The sequence below is a fragment of the Vidua chalybeata genome, chromosome 6 (genome assembly GCF_026979565.1).
Source record: "Vidua chalybeata isolate OUT-0048 chromosome 6, bVidCha1 merged haplotype, whole genome shotgun sequence".
Classification (NCBI taxonomy): Eukaryota; Metazoa; Chordata; class Aves; order Passeriformes; family Viduidae; genus Vidua; species Vidua chalybeata.
The window spans coordinates 43,552,883-43,577,214 of NC_071535.1; the positions used below are offsets into that span (position 1 = coordinate 43,552,883).

A 24,332-nucleotide genomic window follows, 5' to 3' on the forward strand; every position below is an offset into this window, starting at 1 on the left:
GACGTAACATTTGAATTAGTTCTCCTTAGTCTGGGAAAATAACTTTTTAACATCAGGGTACTTCTTACAGTAATCCTTTGAGTGAGAGGACTTTGACAAGAAGTGGGTCTGGACTTTGATGGTTCCCCTGACAGTGGTGATGCCTGCACAAGGCATCTGCCAGGGGCAGAGTCCCGACCCGGGACCACAGCCAGACACGCTGCCTCCCCAGAGCATCTCCACTTGAATCTGCCGGCACGTGGATCACAGACCTGGATATAAACGGGAACATTGTGCTGGGCACATGAGTGGTGGGGAAGTGGCAGGCAGAAAGGGGGAGGTAGAGGCTAATGCTGACAGCCCCTGAGCTCTGCTGCTAAATCCATATACAGCAGCCAGCACAGAGCACCAACCTCTGCTGCGGCCTCTAGAGCTTTGCAACAAAGCAGACAACAAAACTGGTTCTGATGCCTCATCTTTGATAGCACAAACAGGACAGCAAAATGAGAAATTATGATATTAAGCAATTTTCATTTGTATAAATATGGATCAGTAGATTTTTTTACACACAGGTGCATGTGATTTCCAATATCACTTTGTTTAAAAACTATACTTAAAACCCACAAAGGATTAACAAAACTTAACATGGAATGTAAAAGAAATTGTAAGAAGCCTCATGTAGGAGGCTAGAACAACTGAGACTCTATGAGACAGGGGACATGCCCACTTGTGAACACTATTAAAACACCAATTTTATTCAGGAATACAGAATACATTTTTGAAGATTTCCAGTTTACAAAAGTTTAAGACAAGGTTGGTTTTCAACATACAACCTCTTTTAAAGCATTTAGGTAATTTCTCCATTTCAAGTTGACAAAACCCCTCAGATCAGGAAAAAAGACAAATGAAGGCCACAGTCCTGTACTGGGATACATTCAGGCAGGATCCAGCACAGTACTGAAATTCCTGCAGTCCATATTTTAGTCCATGGGTGTAATATAACCTTTTGTTAATAAAAAAAATACTGCAGATCTAGTAAGAACTACAAGAAAAGCCCTTGTCTTACCATTTATTCCATATAATGCCAGTTCCAGGCATTGTATGCAAAGTAGCTTCCAATAAGCAACAGTTAAAATCAGTACTTGTCATTTGATCACCGCATTAAAAATACAGCATTAAATTTTTTCTTCATTTATACAATTTTAAATGTTCATTAAAAATCACAATCAGTGTCCCTCCATCCTTTTCATCATTAATAGTTTTCCTTATCTATTAAAACCATTTGTCTTTGCTACGATGTCTAAAAGGAAAGAGCACAAGATTAACAAGCTGCAGCATTAATTAAAGTGAGAGTCATCTCTTTCCTCCACTCAGTTTCTAAATCTATCACAAGGGCCCTATTAGCTGTATCAAAGTGAAGTGGTGTAAATAAAAGTGATTTGGCTTAAAAGTAGAGGAAGAAGGAATGCAGTTATTTATATATTGCAACACAGTCAGTGTTTTTGTGTATGTCACTGCAGACAAGAGCCAAGAAAATTATTCACAGGCTCTCTTTTAAAAGCATCAGTGCCAGTTTTCCATTTCCAATACCAGAGAGGCAAATGGTAATTTGCCTTACAAGGAACTTCAGATTACTATCAAGTAGAATCACTATTGGCTTCATTTTAAATATACAGCACACTGATTTCAGCAGAGGTTACAGCTGAAGCTCCTGAATTTTATTTATTGTATTTGTATTTAAATGACCTTCTTTCTGACATGCCTTCACTTACTTCAAGTAGTCATTTCTTCAAACTCTTTTGTTCAAATACATTAATAGCTGCACTGAGAACTACTCAACACAGTGGTCACCATTCAGTACAGATGTGGAAACAGAATTTGGCTCTTGAAGAGAACTTTAATTGATTTTACTTTTGTAAAAATAAGTCTTTGAAATAACATCAATTTGTTGAAATATTAAGTAGAAAGGAAAGCTCTTGGATGACTAACATCAAACTAAAAGGTTAAGAACAATTGCGATGATCAATTCCAATTTTACCTGCTACCGTAAAGAAACCCTACCACATGGTATTGGATGAACATTTAACTTCAGCCTTACAAGCTGCAGGATTTTCAATTAAATATTTAATTTCATCAGCACAATTCCCAAAGATTCCACTGAATAATGCAGTGTAATGCTGTATTAACACACAAGAAATGATACATCATAAACAACTTCTGTGTGATACTACAGCAATTTCCAAAGAAATCCGTGTAGCAAACCTGTTCTACTACCAGAAAATTAGAGTAAGATGAGCCACCCCAAGTTTTAGCACACCTTTTTGGAAAAAGATACTGAATTGCTGTAGTCCTTAAAGTTGAGTGGTCCCCATAAGTAACAACAAAGAGGAAGACAAGACTTGATGCTCTTTCTGGATTTCTAGACAACCATATGTAACAACACCCAGAAATGCAGGTAACAGCTTTTCCAATTGACATTCGAACAGAAAGGCACAATCTCCTTTTAAGTTGTGTTCTCAAAAACTAGAGGATTCCTATACAAAGATAAATACACCCTTAGCTGGAAGGGAAAACATCACACCATTAAGAATGTTTTTTCTTTTTTTTTTCTTTTTTTTTTCTTTTTTTTTTTTTTTTGTTAAAGTCCAAATGGATTATCTTAATGCAAAAGTTACATGAATATATACATCCTGAAAGAGTATTTAATATATGTATGTACATATATGAGAGTGACTGACACAGAAAACAGAAGAAACAGGCTATATTTACTCTTTTCCTATATCTTAGTAATGTGAGGCAACATTTTTCAGATGCCATAGGCACACGATATTTGGGCTGCACACCCTCTGGTGTCTTAGAATACACATGGTGAAATGCAATCCCCCGTGGAAGGCTTGTTTGAGGGGTAGTGGACACAAAGATTTAGTTTCACTAATACAGCTTTAGGTAACTTTAAAATTAAAAAGATACCTAATTACAATGAAACTACTGCAAACTCTTCAATGGTGTGTTTTCAAGACTAATACAAAGTTTCTAAAACTGCAACAGAAAACCAGTAAGGTTAATTCTTATACAGCATAACACAGCTCTTTTACAGAGGCCAAGCAGAACCTTATTGAAAGGCAAGAGAGACAGCAGGGTCCAGTGATCACAGGAGATGTCCCTGCACCCACCTGTACTATTAACTCAGTCACATACCTGAGCCTGATCTACCTGTAAAATAAAGAATAGCTGTCTGCTCTGTGCAAAGACAACAGTCTGCCTATGACCTTGGTCAGTCACTAATAAAGCTAAATCCTGCTTTGTGCAGGACAGCATAATTACATTGCTTGAGTTCTCAGCAAGGATGAAATCTGAGCCACTCCTGTACATTACTTTGCAAGGACCTAGGAGCATCTTGACCAATGCACTTCACCACAGGCTGCCTAAGCCTGTAATGAAAGCTGCCCTTAATCTGCTTCCAAAGTCAGCCTAGCCCATCAGCATTAGAATTCTCCAGGACTCCCCACCATGTCCTCAGTCCTGGAATGACCTGTGCTTGTAAATCTCTCTGATCTGTGCCTCTTGCATATTGTGGCAACAGACTCCAAAGCTGGAAATGGAAAAAAAAAAAAACCAAAAAAACAACAACACCCTAACCCCGTCCCTAAAAATTCAGGTGTATTTATGAGAACTGAGACTGATTTTGAGTTGTTGCCTTACTTACACTCCAAATTCTTGGGCTCTGAGCATGTAACCTTTGGGCAAAAGACTCAACCTTACAAAGATGGGGAGGAAGAAAGCAGAAGGTGTGGGCAGTCAGCTTCCTTCCCTTCCTTTAAACAGAAAGGTCTGTTTAATGACACTCTTCCTTTTTACATAGAAAGAGTGGGAAATGTGGGATAGACAAAAATAAATAATTTTTCAAATTTCCCCCCAGACAAGAGGAAGACACTGCACTTTTCTGTATACTGAGCACAAGTACAGCACTGCAGTGGCATTTAAATTCACAGCTTCTTCCCTCTTGCCTCTCTAAATACCTTTAACCTCAGAGGTGCTTTCACATGGTGATTCAACAAGGTGCACTGAAACACATTTGACAGGAGACCATTACAAAACTTATGACAGAACAGACATAAATAATTCTGCTGCAGAAGCTAGAATTTCAACCAAATGAATGTGAATAATACAAACTCTGTGAAAACCAATGAGTTTATCAAAACCAAAACTTTGACATTAGAGTTCTTGTGGTGTAGTAGAACTAAACCCAAGTGATACACTATGTACATACCTACACACAATATTACACGTGTATCCATGCATGTACACACATATGCTGCAGATGGGATGCCAAGCCCACACCTTTCACTGCATGACCTGCTTTCAGGTATTTTATAAATATAACAACTACTCACTGACATTAAAGCTTTCTGTGCTGGGTGTTTGCCTCAGAGCAGTTTTGGTGTTGAAAATTTTGCTGGAACAATTTGGGGGTTTGTTTTGTTGTTTAGTTGTGGTTTTTTTTTTTTTAAAGGGAATACATGGAGTAATGTTATGCCACACAGGAAAAGAAGTCTTGCTCTGTTGTTTTGAGAAGCTTTGGTGCCTCTGTACTCAGCTTTGACATTTGACAGGTAAGCCAACCTTTGTGGTGTTGCTGAGACAACCCATGCAAATTTGGCCTAGATACTGGCATCTGGGAAAAAAAAAAACCTTGCTTAGTTAAGAGTTGTTGGATCCTCACAAGCTTAAGCCTCCTTCACAGTGAGAATGTTCCAGGCCACACAGAGATGGGTCAAATAGGAGATTTTATGCAATTTGGGCACTGCCAGGAGGTTGGCATTGGCACCAGACCTCCAAGCAGCTTGAGTGCCTCTCATGTGCTTCAGTGACCACCAGTTGGCACCAGACTGAAGAAGAAATAGCTCCCACGTTGAAAGGCAGTCTGCCACGTGGAAGGCAGTCTGAAAACAAGAGTCCTTCTGGCAGAACTCTCGTGTGCAACTTCTGTAAATATTATACACAGACATATATACATTCATATACAGTAAGCAGTCCAATAAATACACCACATGAGTTCTTTTGACAAAGCACTGATGCTTCCCTTACTTGTCTGAACCAGAACTTGCTCACAGAAATACTGTGGAGAGTGGATGTGACTCTAGGTTTAGCTCTCCTTGCTCTGCCTTTGATGAGCCCAAAATGCTGAATTCAAATATTAAATCAGTGTGAATTCAAAGTAAGTCATTGTTCAGGCACATGTCCCCCTGAAACCTATTAACCACAGCAGAATAACCCACACAGACACAGTAAATGCCTTCTGGCCATCCCAACTACTGGAGCAGTTACACTTCTCTTTCAGCAGTGTGGCTGACCAGAGGATCACTCTGATCTACTGTCCTCTCCAGCAGAGTTCTGTGCCCATCCATGCTGCCATGGACATCTCTTGTCCAGCTGTTGGATGTACCCACAGGACTTTCTGCCACGGGGGTGTCTGTGCTGGATAAGCTTCTCGAGCGAGAGCGGTAAGGAGGAAGGTCTGGCTGATTAGGGGATTCTGATTCAGAACAATAAGGTGGTGGAGGAAGGTCAAACCAAGGTGGTCTGCTGTAAGACACACAACAGAGTAAGAAGTTACTGAAAACTCGGACAGAAGATAGTACATAGTATTCCATAGTACATAGTATTCCAATGATGAAAAAAACAAACAGTATTTCTTAGCTTTTCAATTATGATGTATCAAGAGATCTCAGACCTGCTCACATTATTCAGGTAATTTCAAAATATCCACACCACCACTGGGAAGCAAGGTTTCTGGCCAAGGTGCAACATAGTAATTACAACCTGTTTAACAATCCACATGTTGAATTAGATGGCTATGGACTTCCAACAAAGCTGGCTCAAAGACAGCTGTGCAAAAGGTAAAAAACTTTTCTGTTTAACATTTACACCAGAGAAAACACTAAAAGAAGTAATATTAAGTGGCGGATTTACACCTAGAGATGATGATGTGAGCAGAAGAAAACTCCAAGGAAACCTCCACTAAGTGACAGACATTAGTGGCTTACAGTCTACAAATAAATAAACTGAATTCTCCACACTGTCAGATCAGTTTGGCTGTCATGAGATCACATGCAGAGCAACTGTTAAGTAGGCACAGGCAAGATGAGCACTGCATTCAGGAAAACTGTTCTGATAGCAAGCAAGTAAGGGTTGAGCAGATTGGTAACAGGCACTGGGAGCAAGTAGCTCCAAAACTGCTGATGGTTTTATCAGCTCAGGTGAGAAGTGATTACAATCTGAACACCTGCTCATTTAGTTGTCCTTAATAATGAAAAGATATCATTATTATGAAAGTCAACATTAAGACAAGGGTCCTGCAGCCAAAAGCAGTAGAGAACAGGAATTCACAATTATTCTTAAATCCCACAATTCGTACTGTAAATATCAACAACGTGATAGTCAACAATCTGAATTGCTGAAGTTTGTACCATATCCTTTTTAGGTACAGGGGATGTCTGCTTACAAGTTTTGTTTGGAAAGACTTTACAGACAGAGGTTAAAATGAAGGTTAATAATCTACAAATAAAACCAGTGTCATAACTACATAACCACAAAAGCATCACATACAAGCCACACCCACACGGAACTTCAAAGCATTTTCAGCTACTTAAATTAGGAAGAGTCCTTTCCATTCCAAAGTTCTGTTCTTTTCTTCTCTTGGTAAAAGGTAAAGCAGTGCAGAGCAGAAGAATGATACAGTGTCTTTATAAAAGAATTGAAGAACGCTCTCACCTTTATATACTTATCATAAATGAACAGGGCTGTATTTTTTCACTGCTATGACCTACAATTTACCTGGGCTTTTTTGGTGAAACTCTAAATTCAGTTTTCACATTTTGATTCCAAACTGGCACAGGTTATCATTACTAGACAAGTGATACATTCTCCTGCTATTCTTAAAATCTTACTACCAATATGTGCTAAGAGATTTGAGTTTGCCTCAAATCCCTTTTAATACCAGTAACAGTAAACAGACCTGAGAACCATGAATTTTTCATACACAGAATGAGCTCAAATTTACTGAAATTTGATCCTGTGCAGGCAACTGAAGCGCAGCACTGGACTTCTGTCAAAAGCAGCAGAAAGTGCGGAGCAGCAGCACAGACTACCAGAGCTGCATCCAGCAGAGGGATGCTTTGGTGAGCCCAGAATCAGCTCCTGTACATACCTTTGGTCGAGCACGGCCTCTGAATAGGATGGCGGGGAGTCCAGCTCCACTGGCCACTGGCTGGCCATGTACTGGATGCCGTTGTTGACGTTGTAGGTGACGCTGCAGTGGTGCGGGTGGTCAAGCACCACCAGGCGGGACAGCAGCACGGGGTGCTGCAGGCGATGCACTGGCAGCGTCATCAGATTGTTGCGCTTGCGCTGGTGGTGCAGCACTAAGGCAAGGAAGGCCACCACAAGGACAAAAATGACAGAGCTGCCAATGATGGCGTAGGTAATACTCGGGTAGTAAAGCAGCTGATTTTCAGAGGTCACGTAATCTTGGCCGCTGCCTGCCTCTGCAAGACAAAAGGAAAAGGAAGCCTCAGATGGGTTTCAATACAAAACTGCTTTTGGCCTATGCTGTGTTTTCTGCTAAAACGCTGTGTGACAAAAGAAGGTTTCCCTTTTTCCTTCAGATTCTGAAAAATGAGCTTATTAAAAGCACATGCATGCAAACTGGAGATTGGCAGGTATCCCTCAGTCCATCCCCATTCACAGCAGTGCCAGAAAGTAAACTATAGGGAAAGACAAGCTGAGAAAGAGGAAAATACACACTGTAGTAGCATGAGCATTATCATGGGAGTATCTCCCCACCCTTACCTAACAGTCACAGCTTTTGTTTCCAGAGGCGAGATATCCAGTTCCAAGCCATAACCACAATATCTCAGCTGCATCTGGCAAAGCTCACTAGAATCAGAGATGTAGAAGGCACAACACTTTTTTTTTTTTTTTGACTATATATTCCACTGACACCATTTAAGCCCCATGTCCACAAGGTCTTGCAGCCATTGAGCAATTTATTTTTGGACAGGAATTTCTCTTTCTGTGCAGCCTGTAATTCCTTATAGCCTCAAACAGGCTATTCTGACATTCATCCACCTCAAGAAAAATATGAGGCTCAGTAAAAAACAAACCAAACCAAACAAACAGAACCTCAAATCCACACAATTAAACGAGCATGATCCATCCAAATTCTTAATTTCCTACTACAGAAGGCTGGCACGGTAAGTCTTGGCATACGATTTTCCTTTCTTTTCCTCATCAAGCAAAACTGTTTTTCAGTCATTCAGAATTGCAACAGAGCCACCAACATATTTCTCTAACAACAGATAATGAAATATACACTGACTGTGCCCAGCATAATGGAAGACCTTTACTCAAGCACCCATTGTTTTCATCCAAGATGCTTTAGGTATCTCTCTCAATATTTGATTTTGGTAGTTCACTTCCATGGTTAAACACCAAACCACAATTTCCAGCATCACTAAAAATAGTTTCTGCATTTGTCAGTAAGATAAAATGGCTAATCCTTTAAACATCTCCATTTTAAAGCATAGATACTTTCATAAGAAGAGATGAGATGGGAAAAAAAAAGACTGTAACAGAACAAAGAAAACATTATTTCTTCATTATGAGAGTAGTGAGGCACTGAAACAGGTTGCTCAGAGAAGCTGTGGATGCCCCATCCCTGCCCTAGAAGTGTTCAAGGCCAGGCTGGATGGGGCTTTGAGCATCCTGGTCTAGTGGAAAGTGTCCCTGCTCACAGCAGGGAGGTTGGAATGAGATGATTATGGTTCATTCCAACCCAAGCCATTCTGTGACTATTGGTCCTGCCACCAGCTATGAAAAGTTACCACTCAGAGCTGCTTCACTGATGATGCCTCTACAACCACAGACCAGAGCTTTGCAAGCCAGCTGCAAGCCAGACTTTTCCTGATACTTAGCGTAACACCTCAGGTAGGATCTTTGCTAACTTTATTTCCCTGTGCAACTGTGCTAGAGAAAGCAGAAATCACTGTTTCCAGTCAACATTTGGTCTCTGGCTCACTCAGCAAAGTGAACCAAGTCTGCATGAGGAATATAAATGAGAACAGAAGGAAGGAAAGGAACTGACATGCATTAGTAATTTTAATTACAGCTCATCACATATTACTCTGGCTCCTTTAATACACTCCCTAAATTCAACAACTGAGAAATGAATTCATGTCATGCATCACAGACAAGGGCCAGCACAGGGAATATAATGACAAGCAGATCACTTTTATGCAAGCATCAAGAAGTTTATTTGCAAGGACTGACCTGTGGATGAACACTAATACCTACAACAAGTGGAAGGAAGGTAAATCTATTATGACAGCCCAGTAAAATACCACAAGACTCTCATTCAACTTGGCTCACTGGTTACACTGCATTGGCATAAGGCTGAAAACCAGATGCCTTTGCAGACCTGATGAGACCTAATTAGTTACCATGGAGTCATTCTGCAGCAGCACAGTCTCTTCTCTGTATAATCTCCATCTTACTAAAAGGGGAGAAAAATGAGAAGTGAATTATCCATCAACTTTTCCCCCAAACTTTTAAAGTTATCCACCTGTTTAGGATAACATCTTCTAGGTCCTACAAGAGCCAGTTCTACAAATACAAACAAGTTAACTATACTGCTGAAGAAAAACTCCTTTGTCAAAAGTCAGATGGGATCTGATAACCTTCAGAATAGTGTGAAACAAAACATCTCTTAACTAGTTTTACAATCCTTTTCATACGACAACCATAAACTTATTTTGCAGAGATTTGGGATAACTTTGCAGTTAACATGCTGTTTTGAAGATTTGTGATTACTGTGGCATCATTTATTTACCAGTAACTCTATTCCTTTTCAAGTGTTTAGATCTGTTTCTCATATTCCTATTTAGTTCATTGTCTTTCTGAAGCCCAGAGCAATCTAAGGGCATGCCTAGGGATCTGTGTAGAGGTGTCTGAACCAGAAGCAGAGCTACTAGGGTGCTGTTTTGAACAGTCTTGTCTGGTACAACCCTTGAACCAGCCAACACAGCAATATTGCATTTAAAATTGGAATGAGCATCTCTGTCATTTCAGCTAATTCTAGCCCATGTGTCTCTAACATGAAGCAGCACACAGGAGTACAGATATATCCTGTGAAGAGGAAAGAATCGGGTTCATTTGTCAAGTGCTCTTTCTTTCACCCCAGGCAGTGTTGAGGATTTGCATAGAGGCACCCTCCCCATACAAAGAATCCAGCTCCCTAAACATGCAGAGTCTTTATGTCTATCAAGGAAAAGACTACCTGAGATGGAGTTCTAACTAGGAAGCTTCAGCTACCATTGAAACTAAGTCTTCTTTCACCACAATAACAACATTATTCTTGCCTTATAGGTGGGTTTTCTGGGCCAAGAAGATATAATCTTAAGGTCTCTTAGCAATCCACACTCAAAAGTGAAGTCCAGTGGCATTTCACTTTGGCTGTGATATAATTTATTCCACAAAAGACCAACCTGTACCTAATCTCTCTTGCTATCAAGGCCAATTAATCCAAGTCTGCAAAAGATGGAACCTGAGCTTCTCAACACTGCATGGCTCGCAGTCCTAGAGAGGTGAACTGCTCTTAATGGTCTTCCAAAGTAATGCTTTGACAAGAAAATTGCTCTATGGCACAGCTAAAACAAAACATAGTAGAGAACTATGAGACAGTTTTGCATATAGGAGACTTTTAAATCAAGTTTTTGCTTTGTCATCCTATACAGCTGATCATGTTGAAATAAGCAATTTTTAGAATGCCTTGATAACATTCTGTTTTTTTTGTAGAGCCTGGTGAATATTCAGAGGTTTGGAAGGGAATGAGGGGTACTGAGCTGAGACTGCCTGATGACCCTCTATCCATTTTGCACTCAATGTAAAAGGGAGAAAGTGAGATATAGAGAACATCTGAAAACTGTCTCTTGGACATGCACGACTACTTACGGAAACAAAATCCATGACTCTTTAGCTCTGCTCTAATAACTTTCAGCAAATGTTTACACATCACAAAAGTAATTTAACTGAATTTCTTGGTAATTCAGTTATCTCCCAGGAGAAGCAGGCACTATATCCAGGTAGGTTTAAAAAGTTGTCTGCTCTGCTACTAAGTGCAAATGCATGAAAAAGAGTGAGTGGGCAAACAAATTTCATTTAGATTCATGGAGTATTTACTATTTTATGTCTTTTTTGTTTTCCCCTTAAGAAGATCAGTTTTCTATCATGCCACATACAAACAGTTTATCAATGCCACTTATGCCTATTAAACCCCGGTATCTGGGAAATACCGAATTCACAGATTAGAGATTTTTGGAGTGTAAAAAGCCTTGTGAATAATTTAGGAAAATACTGATAAAGGAAACTTAGCAGGTTGTGCTTAGAGGTCTATTTTACTGACTGTGAACAAATTTGCTGTCTCAAAGTTTAAAAAAAAATCTGAGAGTAACTGCATTAAGTCTGCCAGACATAGGGATGAGAGGCTATTATTTTATCTTTCACAATCCTCTGCTCAAGCCTGGCTTTTCACAGTTCATTGGAGAAAAAGCTTTTGAAATACATAATCTGAGCAGACATCTGTAGCCTTAATGAGCACGAGTCACCGACCATCTCCAACAAAGATGCTACTGTAACAACACATTTAAATTCCAACTGGTTAAAGTGCAGAGCTGCAGCTTGGAAGGTTAAAGACAACAAAAATCAAATGCAGGCAGAGCCTCTGCACATTATTTATTTTCTGTGTTTGGAGTTCTTACGGCATCCAGCTAAGTCTCCCAAAACTCTTATTAAATTTTTCATTCTTGATGATTTTATGTGCCACTAAAACAAGTCTTTCATAGATCTTGTGCACTGAACTCAGAGTGTTCTTTATTCTAGTGATGTTTTTCTAATTGACTTATCTTTTTTCCCTGGTGCCCTTCTCAGTGTTACAAACAAGATCTCTCTCAGACAACACAGCACCTTGACCTCATGAAGCCTCCTGCTAGGTTACCACTGCTCCCCTCCTGAACAGCTTTACAGTTCCCATAGACACCAGAGACAAGGATTTGTTTTCAACTGCATTCAAAGCATGTTTTTGCCTTGCTATGGCTTTCTCTGTTTCAGGCACAGAAGAGAGACTCACTAATGGAAGTGTTGCACATACTAAGCAGGCCTTATCTATGGGAATTGGCCAGAGGAATACAATATGACTACATTTTTGTTCAACAGCTACTCAGTAAATAGCTAAGATTGCTGGGAAGGCACCAGGATGAAGCTCCTTCCAGGTATGTCTATAACAGTGATGGCTTCACAGACAAAGACAGACAATGGGCATCTGCACAGATGTTGTGGCTTCAAATGGCACCAAGGTTTAACTCCCTGCTAATCACAAGTGTCCCTAATGCCCACAGACCAGAACCACAGCAAACAGAATAGCCTTTGATCTAAGAAGCTGGAACAAAGGGTGGATCTATTCCCAGCTCTTGAAGTTGCCCATGAGGTGATTTTCACCACCTCTGCCTGGTTCCTTGCCCAGCTAGCCTCACCTGAAAACTGGATAGCGATGTTCCCACATTCCCAGGACATTCTCCAAAGCTCTTTCATACTGACAAGAACTACATTTTCCTGAAAAGTCCAAGTGTTTCAAACATCAATCACAAGCCTTAAATACCACTGGATGCTCTGTCTTTACCTATTCTTTCAGATGAGTGGAAAAACAGTCATGACCTTGCCTGCACAAACACAGTAGGATCTCTTGATATGAAGAACTTGTTAGCTGTACACAGATATATATATATATATATATATATATATATATATATTTACATCACTACTGGCATTAGTGTAACAACTTGAGCTCTGAGCAATGAAACAAAATTTCTCTGTATAATGCACTTTAGAGGCTCTGAGCAAAACAACAGTTATTGGTCCCAAGAATGTAAAACTAAGTGTAAGATTTGGAACTATATATAGTTATAAAAGTAGCTAGCAAGACACAGATAAACCTAAGGAGAGTAGCAGTCAGCAGAATTAGAAGCAGTGCCAGCATGTCTCATTCAGTGCACCAGAATGGGTGCGTTACAAGTGCCTTCCTCCCCAGACTTAAATTCTCATCCTGACCACGTTCTACAAGAGCTGTGCTTTCAAGTCTTTGCAGCTGCTCTAAATGAGCAGCTGAGTCAGCCTGAAGATCAAGAGCCTCACCTCTCACATGCCATCCTTTTTTATCTTCTGCAGGGCAGGATAATTACTCCATGAACTTCACACACACATAGAGAAAAGAAAAGCAGCAAACTGAGCAAATAAGTGGAGAACTAAGAAATACTTAACAGTAGTCATAGCAACCAAAGTTCTAAAATAACTTGGCAGCAATGTAAAAACCTGCAAAGCCAAAACTTGCCATAAAGCACAGAAACAAAAGGTCCAGACTTGGCAGCTGGAGGGAGACCAAGGAGGAAATTAAAGTGTTACTCAAAAGTAATTTAGGATTACTCCAGCATTGATCTATGCAGCAGTTCCTGGACACATGATAGGATAGTGGTGTACTTTGATTAAATCATAGCCACTACAAAAAACAGGTCCAAATCACAGGTAAAACATAAAAAGGAAGAACTTTGTCCTGTTAGTCTCCTCCTTCTAGTTTGTAAATGTAGGGTCACTATCAAGAAGGCTACCACAAAATTAGTTACTATGGAGTTCTTATAACATTTTATGAGAGGAAGAGTCTGCAGCACTGAAAGCTTTAGGGGCTTGTGCTACTATTGGCCCCTCCCAAGCACTAAATTAAACATGTTCTGCAGAAGGAAAATCTCTAACTGCACCCACCAGAAGGCTCTTTGGTGGACCAAGTTTATAAAATAAATCAATAATCTGCTTCAAAGAAAGAAAAACAGTATTATCTTCATAGCAAAAACATGCTCTGGTGCTCTTGCTGAGACACATGACAACTACACACCACTGAAGCTCTAGTGCCATTACAAGAAAGGTGCCTAAGTTGGAGATAATAGCCACTGATCCTAAAGCATAGCCTATTCCTCCCTCCAATCTCCCAAGAGATATTCCAGTCTCACACAGTATTCCCCAACTGCATAAATGTCCAGGTTTGGGGTCTTCGGTTGCTGTGTAATCTCTTGTGTACCATTAGTGAGTAGTACAGGATAGTCTTGAAAGTTAAAACAATATAATGTTTTAATGGAGAAGTTAACATAACTTTGAAATTCAACCAGCAAGACCCAAGCATACTCATTCTCCAATATCTAAGGAATAATGGACATACACTAAAACAAAATAAGTTCCACTTCATCATGAGAAATAATTCCTTTACATTGAGGGCAGCAGAGCACTGGAACTGGCTGTCTGAGGAAATCATGGCATCTCCCTCTCTGGAGACATTCAAGAGGTCCCTTCCAAGCCTAGTGATTCTTTGATTCTGTAACATCAGCTTCATCTTCACTTCTTTAACTATTTATACTATTTTCTACCAAATAACCTTGGCATCACTGGCAAATGTATGTGCAAATGCACTGTCCTGTCTTCTGCAAAGGTTAATTTGAGCTCTGAGCCAGGTAAGAGCCTGGACATTGTATCAGCTTCCTGCCAGTGCAAAGACATGCCCTACCTTGATTAATTTTGAAAGGTCATCAGTACAATTCCAAGTCAAAAGTATGACGGAAAACAGGTTTGGCAAAGGCCATGGGTGGCTTTGCTTTTCCTATTCCCTAAGTGTTTAGAATCCAAATTGCCAGGACATACTCCACTAGCATTCCTTGGAATCATGTGAATATCTAGGAGGCAGAAAAACCCCAACAAATAAAAACAAAAAGTAAACTAATTAAAATTTGTGGATGAAATGCTTGTGTTTTTATCATCTGTCAACTCTGAAAAGAAATTACACCCATTGCAAAACTGTTACAAATTTATCTTGAGTGATCTACATGCCTGAAAAAAAAGCATGTTGTTTCAAGAGAATGTCTGGAAAAAGCTGAATGTGGGATGCTGTGCAGGACAGCTGAATTGCATTTTTATAGTGTTTATTCTGGAGGCTGGCAAGAAGAGACACACAGTGCTCAGCTAGAATGTGCACATTAACTTTTTCCTGGGTCCTGATTAGCACTATGAACAGCTGGAGCATAAGAAGGATAATAAGGCTTGAAGAAATGCAGTGCAGGATTTATGGAGCCTGCAGTCAGGTATACATGGCAAGAAATACTACTTAAATGTGATTTAAATCTATTGTAGAGTAAGTTTATAATCAGTCTATAAATTTAGTCTAATCATTCACGAACTGTATTTTAATGGCTCTGATTTTTGAAAAAGCGTCAGTACAACATCCATGTCCTGCTTTACATATTAATATTGTCAATCCTACTTATTTCCCAGAATCATGAAGAATAGATGTTGCCAGATACACAGTACACATAGCTTCACTTGTTCAAGAAGCTACTAACAATCTAGAAACCATGAGCAGGTTGTGATCCTGAGTAAAAAAAGAAACAAATCCGCAGAGACAGACAGTACCTTCCAGGTCACCTAATCCCTTTCTATCACCCATTCATTCATACCTACTCAATGCCCCTTCAATGACTGCCTCCAGGATGCCACAGAAGAAACCAGCAGCAAATCCACTCCAGCAAGAGCCCGCAGGACACCCTCTGGCTCTAGGAATCAAGAGGAGACTGGAGAGGAAAGCAAGACTACAGCAACTGAGCAATGTGGGTAGACACTCAGTCCAAACCAAGATAAGCTCAGTGCTTGGTTCTGACAAACAATGCACCTGTATGAAGTTACATTATGAGATGCTTTCCCTATTAAAATTATCCTGACTTTGCAATACATTTGTTTGACATACAAACTAATGTTTCCTTTCAGCCACAAGCTTTTGAAACTCAAGGAACTCTTGCCAAACAGTGGCCTCGGTACCTTCACTGTGTTCAGGTTCCACCTCCAGGAAGGTCTTAACAAACATTGTACCTGGCTGCAAATCAAATTCTAAATATTTCCTTAAATATTATCTGTTACATACAACAGGAAAATAAAAAAGAGGAGCAAAATACAAAAGCAGAGAAGACAGCAATTGGCTGTGAAAGTAGCTATTGCACAGCCCTTTTTGGCCTTTCTGATCACAAGACTCAGACTGTCAAATGCCAGAGAAAGAGAGAGGGAGGAAGAAAGAACAGAGAAGCAAATGAGGCAAAGAGAAGAAAAAGAAAAAAGCTGCATTTGAAAGCTAGTGTACACAAATGGGACACTAACAAGCAACTGGAAGGCATTAACACCAGGAAGAAGATAAACATGTGCTTTTCACCCTCTGATAAAAATCTCACTTGATCAGAGAAGATGACACTGAAAATAGGGAGTGGGAGGGAAACATTCAAAGGCTGTGGCTCATTAGAAAATTGAAAGCTTTTCAGGGGGGTCCAAAAGGCTTTGCTCTGAACCTGAAACTATTCAGTAATTACCTGAATGACAGAGGATGCTTATTCAGCTTGCTGTTAAGCAACAGCAACCCTGCTAGATGAGATGAAAATTAAAAATTATTTTAAAATAAAACAAAGGTGAATCAGAGCCTGATGGAGAAAAACATGAAGTATCAGTTGCCTACATAGACACTACCAAGAAGGGATTGTTTAGGCTGAGGAAAATATTGCAGAGAAGCTTTTAATATTTTTAAATACAGAAGTTTGAAATTAATGACAATCAAAACCATGTCTGCTCTAACAGTGTAAGTGCAGGGTTTTCAAACACTGCAGGGAAGTATCCCAAATGACTAATGTGAGAAATCACAGCTTTATTTCACACATCTAATTGATTAGAGCTGTCACCTCTGCCAGTGAATAATCAGTAGCAGCACCATGTGCCTCCATGCCTATAGATTTTCAGTTACACTGACCACTCTGATGGTTTTACCATGGGATCATCATTCGTGTATGTCCTCAGGAGAGTTTCTCAAAGTTTTCCTGACTTACATTAAAAAAACCCTATAAATTTTAAGTATGGGCAGTCCAAGTTGAATTTGAACCACTTACCTCCAAAGGCAAAGCACCACAGTAACTTACTACCTACAAGTGTAGCTCTGGTGTGAGGTGCAACTTGGAAAAGTGGCAAGGAGAATGCAGCACTGGAACAGATCCCCTCGAGCTAGCAATGGTCTAGCTGTGCTTTGGGAATATCCTGAGAACTCCAATAGTCCTTCATGTATACACTGGCCTGCAGTCAGAAATAACAACAGTTTAACCCTGCCAATCAAATAACCCAAAACACCCCATAAAACCTAAATTTGGGTTATTTCTCCTGAGCGGACAAACCTGTGTTTGTTTCACCAAACCTGTCTTCAGATAAACAGAAAAAAAGACAAAAATCAGCTCCTAACAATAAGGATGGAGGTCCTCTTGTAAAGAATATTATATCACTTGTTAAATGATCCCACTATTTTCCCAAGTTCAGTGGGAGTTCATACTTCATTGACAAATCAATAAATTCTTTAAGCCTTAGAAGCTAACCATGCATTCAGAAGGGAAGAAGGAGCTCATCTCCTCCTCTGGAGTGCAGAGGACACTTGGATACCTTTACCCCATGGATGGACTTAGCGTAACATTTCAGACAGTAAATCAAGACATTACAGTACCTGGGACTTAACCCAGAATTGTTTTTTTAAATATGCATTATAAAAATTTTGGTCTCACTTCAGCAAGTTTTCATATAAATAAATTAAGCAAAAAATATCTTTAATTACAGAACAGAGAAAATTGCTGCACTTGATGAAAGGCTGTTTATTCAGCACTGACAAATGCAGCCTAATGAATGTGAGAGTGCCAGATTTTATTCTTGCTGAAGATGTAGTCTTGCTTTTTGTTTCCAGAGAGATTGTGGAAACATTTATTTTCCCTTTGACCCTGGCTGACTGACTAAACTAGTCATATTGAATTGTACAATTCTTGATATGAAAAGCATGTGTACAATGCAAGAAAGAAAAATGTATTTTAAAATTTGTATTAAGAGGCAAGAATTATAATTATTAATCACTTTGTCAAGATAATTACTGTATGCAAGGGCAAATAAAGAGATTTTTGGTGGCATACTTATAGTTCTTGTTCTCCTTGAAAAGACTGGAGGCAAATAATAATGATTAGTACAGCTTAGCATAGTTTAAAAGGCACTGAATTAGCTAATGTGTCACATGAGAACGAACCTTTATTGACAGAAACTTCAGCTAATGCATAGCAGTGGTAAAGAAGGTTAATAGAAAACTGGCTTATCACAAGGAAAGGATATTAACTGTATTATGGCATGATTCTGCAAAACCCCAATGAAACCATGTTTGAACACTGGCAGTCTGTTTTGGCCAGCTTAGTTGAAGACAGAATTAGGTTGATGGAGAGTGCAGCATGAGAAACAAAGATGATGAATGGGGGAAACAGAGCTTAAATATCAAGAGAGAAAAAAAGCATGCTTTATTTAGTATTGAGAAAATATTATTAAGAGGAGATATGACTGAGGTATTTATAATAGCCACTGGTTATAAAAAATAAGCTCAGTGACTAATTCTTAGATTACTGGACAGATCAGAACTAAAGGTGAAGAAGGGTAAAATGGAAAAGATGAAAGACAAATTTAATGAAACACTTCTCAGAAAGAAGAGAAAATAGGTAAAATTATGCTTCATGACTAAATTTAAACAAACGCTGGGGGACTGTGTGGGCTGGGTAAAAGCTTGTAGGGAGCATAATTTGTAATAGTTGAGACATGTTTCCATTTACACACACACAAAAGCATCTGCTGCAATTTTAAAAATCATTCTTAACAAAGGTTAAGAGTTTATCTAATTTAAAAGAGGAAGAAACAAAACCATTTGCTACTACTCCTTTATAGTACAGATGCAAATGGCCAAATATAGTATTTTTTTATTACTATTTCTTTAAGTATTTAAAGACAAATCACATAAATGTTACAGCAATCCAACAAGATAGGTAAACGTATTCCTTACCTAAAAAGCAAGACTTAAATTAATAAAACTATTCGCTTCAAGTTGCAGAGCTAAAGATTGTCAGCCAGGATCAGAAACTGGGAGTTCTCAGCTTCCATCAGCCATACCCTCCTCTCCAAACACAAAGAGACTTTAATGAATTATTTACTTTTTCTTTACTATCAAAGAGGAGGCAGCTTTATTGCTTTACTCCTAAGGTGCACTTAATTATCCTTGAGCAACCCAGTCCTGTCCTCCCCAGCACTCTGTGGTATTTTAACAAGCTGTCTACATACAGTGTTCACACATTAAAGATGGAGGCTGATTTAATATGCTTGCATCTCAGCTTAAAAACTTGTCTAAACACAAATTAGGAAAGAAAATTAAAAAAACCCCAACCAAATCACACTGGATTCTGGTCTAAGTGGAACATACCAAGTACCTAAAAAATACTGAATAAAAATGCAAAACAAACCACAGACACACACTGGTCTGCACAACTCCTTGCTCCCTTTACAAATTGCTTCAATTTTTCAGCTAATTTTGTTCCTGTAGATAAGCACTCCATAAACAAAGACCTCTGGATGCTGAAGGCCTGACTGATCCTAACATTACTCTGTTTAGCAGTCACTCTTACCTTGTGCTTGATGGTTCCTCTTTATCATGCTCACCTGTGCAATTCTACATCCTTCTCTTTGAACATTTTAAATACACAAACAACAAATTGTGCAATTTGCTTTCATTGGGCTTTTCACAAAAGTTTCAAGAGCTGTAGAATTGGAACATAGTGGTTACCTGTGATTGATAAAGTGACAGATAACCTGGGATACCTCTACCTAGGAAATGTAAATCCTAAAATGCAATTTTCACACTCTGGGGTGTAACTACCCATCCTTGGGAGTGTCACTGCAGTTTCGAAGGGATTAAAACAAAGAGCAGTCTCCATAACTAAGCCAGCTAAAAGTTTAATTAAATACAATTGCTTGCTGTGCTTCCCTTCCCCAAACAGCCTCATACATATTTATCACTGTAATTACAGCAGTAAAAAACCTCCACAACTAATTATGCCATGCTTCTCATCTTCTATATGCCTGGAACTTTTTACATAATTACTACTGAAATTAATTGCAAGTTAGTTAATTTTGCACTTTGTCCTTTCAACCTTAATTGAAAATTAAAAATTTTCAAACCAGTCATTCTTGAAAGCATGGTGCTTTTACCTCAGATGGTACCATAGCCAAAATGTTAGTTTAATGGCTTTTAGTAATACAGCATAGGGGAGTAGTGTAAATGTTATCATTTAAAATAAGAGAGTGTTGCTCTAATGCATATATACCATATGCTTGCTAGTGCTACACTTTCCAGAGAATATTGCCCAGTGCCACTTGGCCTCTCATGCAGTGCTTTAGCATGCCACCCCTTGAGACAGAGACTGCTATCAGCCACAGTCAGCTTAGATCAAGCTCAAACCTGGAATTTTATTTGACTATGGTTTAAGCATTGTGCCTAATATTTCAAGGGTGACTAATGATTTTGCATGCCCAGTTCTACAATTGATTTTGAAAAAGTAATGAACATTTCCTCCCTTAAGAGGTAGGGGAAGAGCCAACATTTGACTTGCTCTAGAAAAATAATTGCCTGAAAAATTTTGACTTAGCCCAGGAATCACACCGTGTCCTCATTTTCTAGGGTAGTCTCTGTAATCAATTGTGACCTATTGATTTGGGAGTGCTTTTAAGAAAGGACAATACAAAATCTTCCTATCAACTAAAGAAGTATCCAAATGCCATGCTGTGACAACAGACAGAAGATGGAGAACCCCTGGATGGGGATCCCAGCAATTTCCAAAACACAACTGGTACTCAAAGAGGACCAGTGACACATCTCAGCAAACCAGAGGACATTTCGGGGGTCCATACCATATAGCCCCAGGTAACTAATTCCACTGTTTTTATTATTTCACTATTGAAATGAACAGGGCTAATGCCTTTATTAATGTTCAGCTCTTTATTAAAAAGATCAGCTGGGCAGGGGGCTCGACGCAGAGCTCACCCCCGCGGTCGTAGCTTTCCCAGGCAGCCAAAAGGAAGGAGGCGTGCAGAGTCGGTCACTGGAGTCCCGAGCAGCAGCTGTCCTTTCTCCTTTCCTTGTGGCACACCGGTGGCCCGAGGATGAGGAGGCGTGGCGTGCAGAGTCTGTTGCTGAAGTCCAGAACAACAGCTGTCCCCGCTCCTTCCGTGATGGCAGTACCAGGGCTCTCTGTCTCTCTATCGCCCTGCTTCTCAGAGCCTAATATAGTCTGTTGCTTCTTAGGTGATGGCGACAGTTAAAAGTCAATCAGGGGATGTGTTTCCCTCTTCCTCAGCTAGGGCATTTGCCTAGACTCCTCTACTGTGTTCAGTTTTTGATTTATATTCTTTTTTTCCTCCTAAAAATACTCCCATGATCCTAAGGGGTTTCTATTTGCATGTTAGTCTCAGAGTGGCAGCGTGGAGGGGTGGGAGGCCGGTTGTCCCCAGGCAGTTTAGAGAAAACAAACAGAGCAATTAGCTAATTAGCATTTCAATATCGGTACTTAGCTAGAGATAGTAGTTTTCTTTTAGTGTTGCCATGGGAACTAGGAAGGCCGTCTCTGGGGAACACCTGGAAACTGTTCATAACAACTATTATTTTCATTTAAACCTATGTCCTTAGGATCTTATAATGGTGGCAATATTAGTGGGTTTTGCCCATTAAAATAATTAATTATTGTTTTAAACAAAACAAAGTCTATATTTAAAACACCTTTTCAATTTTACCTTCAAAGCTTCAATCTTGCTGTGATTATTTTTTTCCATCTGTCAAGAAATCTTGCAAATTTCTAATAAGATAGAAGATTTTCAAAAGCACAAGACAACTTTGCTAGGAGAGCACTTGTTCCTTACTCCTTCACTATAGTTTCCATAAGCCAATGACTCAATAGGTAATTTTTCTCTTAAAATCTTGTTTTCAATTTCTGTAGATTAGTACAGTATCTTGTTGCAACAAAAATCAGGGTGGTTGGTGAGTAATTAAGAAGGTAATTAATAAGAAAAAGCATTAACAGTCAAGAGCCCAAGAATGCCAAGAAAGCTCTTTCAGCAATGTCATAAAGACCATGACAAGTGATTCCTTACCAGTAAAGCAAATGAATGCAGTATTTGTTCTGTCTTGAAAGACTAAGAGCTGCCTGTGAGTAGCTGTGAACCTGTGAGCCACATGTGTATTATTAACTCGGAGGTTCTGAACAAACTAGACTGGTACAGTGTCAGAAAGCAATCATTTCTGTTTTACAGATAATTTGCAATTTAATGAGGAAAAATCCCTGCTTGTTTCCTATGTCCAGCAAAACACAAATTCACTTGTGCATTTTCATAGACTGACTATAATTAAAAGCTTCTACCCATATAAAATTGCAAAGCTCTTTGTAAACCAGTCTCGCATTTTCTTAACCAAAGAAACTTCATTGTGCGAATGGCTACCAAGTGTTACACAGATGTATACACAAAAATACAACAAATGATTTGGTGTGAAATTAATGATTTTTTCTACTCTGCACCTTTATCTGATGAAAGTCTTCTATGCCCTTATTTGAACCTCAGAAAACACAGTTCAAAAATTTCATGCTAGTTCAGATGTTCTAAGGATTTCTCAGTGCATACCTACATGCTACACTAAGAAGCATTTTTAAAACCCAAAAAGAACAAGAAAAAAAAAAGATCCCGTCAGCATTACAAATGTTGACAGTCATTTATTTCAACTACCCCACCACAATACTTCTGCTTTAATTAAACATTAAATCAGTCAAGTAGGCATGAAGATTTAATTATTGCTGTGGTTTAAAATGTGCTTATTTTCCCTTGAAGCCAGTGAAGGTTAGCAGGATGACCTCAGTATAATGGAAAATCCTCAGTCTGGCAGGATGCTGGACACAAATTTGTCCCTTATGGCACAGTTTAAATATCTTTCTCAGTAATACAATGCTCACAAAGAAGTACTGGTTTTACAAGTTTAATCCAAACATACCTGAGGTCTACGGCAACTGAATATTTGATGGAAATAAATCAACCCATTTTAGGGAAACAGCCTATTCAGCATTAACTTTGTCAGATCAGTAAGAGTGGACCTGATGCAGAAGTCCCCAAACATCTTCATGTTTGATTGATACTTTTCTCCTCTGACTCATCACTGTGACCATTTCACTCAGCCCTCTTGGTACAGGAGTCAGGGTCAGGTCACTTCAAGTGACATGGTCAGAGCTCTCATAGGGGACAATGGGTAGTACAGGAAAGGGGAAAGAAAAGAGGTGTCTTTCAGGCCACATGGTATCAGTTCAAAGCATTTCCCATCAGACATGAGTGAGGATTGTCACTTTGAGCAGAGCCTCTTCCTCTTCACACAGAGGCTTGTAAGAGACCAAGAACACACCCACCATGATGATGGTAAGAAGTTCTGTTCTCTCCTGAGATATGTCCTACAGGGACTTCTGGGATAGCTGTCAGCAATCTGAAACCCACCCACTGACTTCCAGACCTCTATGAAGGAAAATTTGTGTATGTCTTCATCCTTTTTCTGCATTAAGATTTTTGACCAAGAATCTCAAAGGCTCTATGATAGATACAGAGAATGATTCTGGTTCTGGGCAAAACCCAAGCAATGAAAGCAATTACCTGCTTAGTGATAAACCTGAGTAGCTGAAAACAGGGCAAAGCTGTTTAGTAGGAAGCAGCTACAGATGTTTGTATTTATTAAAAAAACTAAGTATGCAGTGAAAAGCAACTGGCAGCTGAGAAGGTACATTGTAATACAGTCATCTTGCATTTAAAAATTGCAGATGTTCCTGAGTATCTCTGCAACCCTACTCTAATACCCTGTCTAGACAAAAACACCACAGAATGTATAACATATGACACTTTCTATATCCTCTGAGGGGATTAAGCAATAAATCAGGTTTTCAGATTCAGAAAAATTGCATTCTTTGGAAAGTGACTTGCCAAATTTCAGTAAAGGAAAAGTTTTCTGCCCTTGGGAATAAACCCATGATGCTGTAAGGATGAGTACCAAGAGATCACGTCCAGGAAAATAACTGAACCAGTTTTGAAGTAATAGGACCTGTAGAGATCAAGGAGAAAACAATGACATTCTATGCTGCACACCCTCTTTTTAACACTGCATCTTACACAAACACTCCAAACTTGACACTCATTGTACAGAACAAATATTATGCATGTTCTTCATTGCATGCTAATTCTGCAACAAAACTGCAGCATTATGACATTCAACACAAAATCAGTATTCTTCTATTCTCCTTCTTCACTAGCATCTGATAACA

At 39.3% G+C, this 24,332-nt stretch overlaps 1 protein-coding gene across 1 annotated transcript in view; it reads right to left on the reverse strand.

The window, feature by feature from the left end:
* Positions 1-713: 713 nt before the first annotated feature.
* LDLRAD3 (low density lipoprotein receptor class A domain containing 3) overlaps positions 714-24,332 on the reverse strand; it is a 109,028-nt gene continuing 85,409 nt past the window's right edge. The window contains exons 5-6 of the mRNA XM_053946230.1: positions 7,190-7,526; positions 714-5,565 (exon numbers count right to left, since the gene is read on the reverse strand). Coding sequence (XP_053802205.1) covers positions 5,304-5,565; positions 7,190-7,526 — 599 coding nt within the window. The 3' untranslated portion in view covers positions 714-5,303. The remainder of the gene's footprint in view (positions 5,566-7,189; positions 7,527-24,332) is intronic.